The sequence below is a fragment of the Penaeus chinensis genome, chromosome 9 (genome assembly GCF_019202785.1).
Source record: "Penaeus chinensis breed Huanghai No. 1 chromosome 9, ASM1920278v2, whole genome shotgun sequence".
Taxonomy (NCBI): domain Eukaryota; kingdom Metazoa; phylum Arthropoda; class Malacostraca; order Decapoda; family Penaeidae; genus Penaeus; species Penaeus chinensis.
The window spans coordinates 16,702,217-16,704,415 of record NC_061827.1 but is presented as its reverse complement, the minus strand read 5'-3'; the positions used below and the strand labels follow the sequence as shown (position 1 = coordinate 16,704,415).

General features: G+C 43.1%; 1 protein-coding gene across 1 annotated transcript in view; it reads right to left on the bottom strand.

Annotated features, from left to right (window-relative positions):
* Positions 1 to 1,046: 1,046 nt before the first annotated feature.
* Positions 1,047 to 2,199, bottom strand: part of LOC125028685 — a 16,128-nt gene continuing 14,975 nt past the window's right edge. Inside the window, exon 5 of the mRNA XM_047618160.1 lies at positions 1,047 to 1,858. Coding sequence (XP_047474116.1) covers positions 1,320 to 1,858 — 539 coding nt within the window. The 3' untranslated portion in view covers positions 1,047 to 1,319. The remainder of the gene's footprint in view (positions 1,859 to 2,199) is intronic.

Genomic DNA, 2,199 nt, shown 5'->3' with positions numbered 1-2,199 from the left:
CAGTATATTTCATGGAGAATACGGTTTCTATTTGTGTAATGCTTATCAAACTGTTTTTGTTTAATCCATTTTTTTTTTTTTTTTTTTTTTTTACTTTTAATTACGCCATTTCTGAGAGCTTAAAACTTTTTGTATTTTCTCAATCAGAAATCATAATTTAGCACAGTAATAATAAAAGTAAGAGTAAAAAAGTGTTTTATTTATGGTATCATTCAAGTATTTTTACTACTAACTCAGAGATCCCTCATGTAAATTTTATAAGTTACCCATCAATTTCCACGGAATAATCAAGGACATATTCCCTTGCATCGAAGATCGAGTATTTTACGTGTAAAAAAATACATAATTGAATTCTAAGCTTTTTCTTGCTTTTTGTGTGTAGCCTTCTCATGTAAAGGCGTTTTTTATTACGATTACTATAATGTATTGATAAAGAAGGGTTATCATTTATGATCGTTGATTTACACTTCCATCAGCTGTTGTCTCTGTAGGCTTAAAGAAAGCAACGTATAATCATGCAATTATGTATAGACATGAAAGAATAACATAAATAGGTAAATTTCTAGAGTATTTCCGCATCTTAAAACTATCAATGGAGTCATTGACAGTGCGCATTTTGGCATTTTGAGTCGGCACTTTCCAGCAACGGCAAGACTCGACTCGGAATTGTAGGGTAAAATCGGCAAATGTGTGCGTGATGTGTGTGAATGTGCTTGTTTACTTGCTTATATCACTGTTATAGTTACAAACTCCCCAACCTCGCCTGAAATATTCATATCTTTTGCTTGAAGTCACGACGCAGCTGCAGCGGAAACTCAGCTCAATGGATGTTAAGATGCGTTGCTATTCTAGAAATGTTCTAATTTGTATTCATACATAAACTCACTCAAATAATGTGTGTTTATGATATATCTGTCTACAAATATATACATACGTGTACATACACACACACACACACATATGTGTGTTCGTGTGTGTGTGTGTGAATGTAAAGTGTGTGTGTGTGTGGTGTATATGCATGTACGTGTGTGTTCAAATAATAGTACCCGAACTAAGTCAGCCCTGTGTGATAATTCTACATATAAAGGTTTATGATAATAAAAATGAAATAATAAGATTCCAGGAATCCCTTCTGCGGTTTCACGCGCAACCTCCTCGCCGCCTAATGGAGACCCATCCGCTAAAGGGCGTGGAAATATAGAGCTGCGCTTTATTTCAAGACTCAGGTACACTTTACGATGGTCCTGCGCTCATGCGTCACCTTCACATTTAGACAGATATATGTACATAATAAATCAACTTAACGTACAGTAGACACCTTAGCAAACATCGTGCTTAGACGAATGTTCTCTGTCCGCGGCTCCTTCGCCGGGCGCATTCGCCGCCTCGATCGAGCATGGCTTCCCGTTTTCGTTCCCGTTTTCGCCGCGTTTCGTCCCGTTTTCTTTCATGTCGGGCGCGCACCTTAGGATAATTCCTTTGTTGTCTCGAGGCAGGTCAGCGCCAAGAGGGCCGATGCCGCTTTCGTAAGTCCTTTCACACGCAAAGCAGGTCGATTCGCTCCCGACGTCGCGCGACTTCAGCGTCGAGTGCGCCGTCAGACACGGATCCTCGCAAGCCTCGTCGACTTCGAGAACCTTGACGAGCGTGTCTGGCGAAGGCGAGTGCGATCGCTCCCGGCCGCTCGGCGCCTCCGTCTTCCGCCTCAGAAAGGAGATGCTGAGGTGGTGGTTGGCCCTCTGGCGGTGCTTGGGCGTGCGGTTGCGGTAGTTGCTCAGGTTGAGGCGCATCTGGTGGTGGGCGTCGTGGAGGCTGGGCGTTCTCGAGGGATCGTCCTGGTAGGCCTTGGGCGAGAGGGCTGCAAGAGGGAAGGGACAAAGGTCAGAACTGCCTCCTCGGACAAGAGGTGTTTGCTACGTCTCAGGAAAGGGGAACCGGGTTCACCGCAGACGCCGGAGCCATCCATCTAGCCAAGTATCTTTTCTATTTTACACGTTTGTATGTCTATTTATCTTATGGGAATTTGCTGCCTTCAACACCACTTCATTGTCTTCTCTAGGGGATACAACAAAGTCGCCAATTTTCCTTTCCTGAGATTAGACGCAGTTATATAGATACCCTTATATAACTATACTGAATGTTGGTGACCAGTCAGGTGAACGTTGATGGATGAGGTGAATGCTTGTGATGAGTATAGGG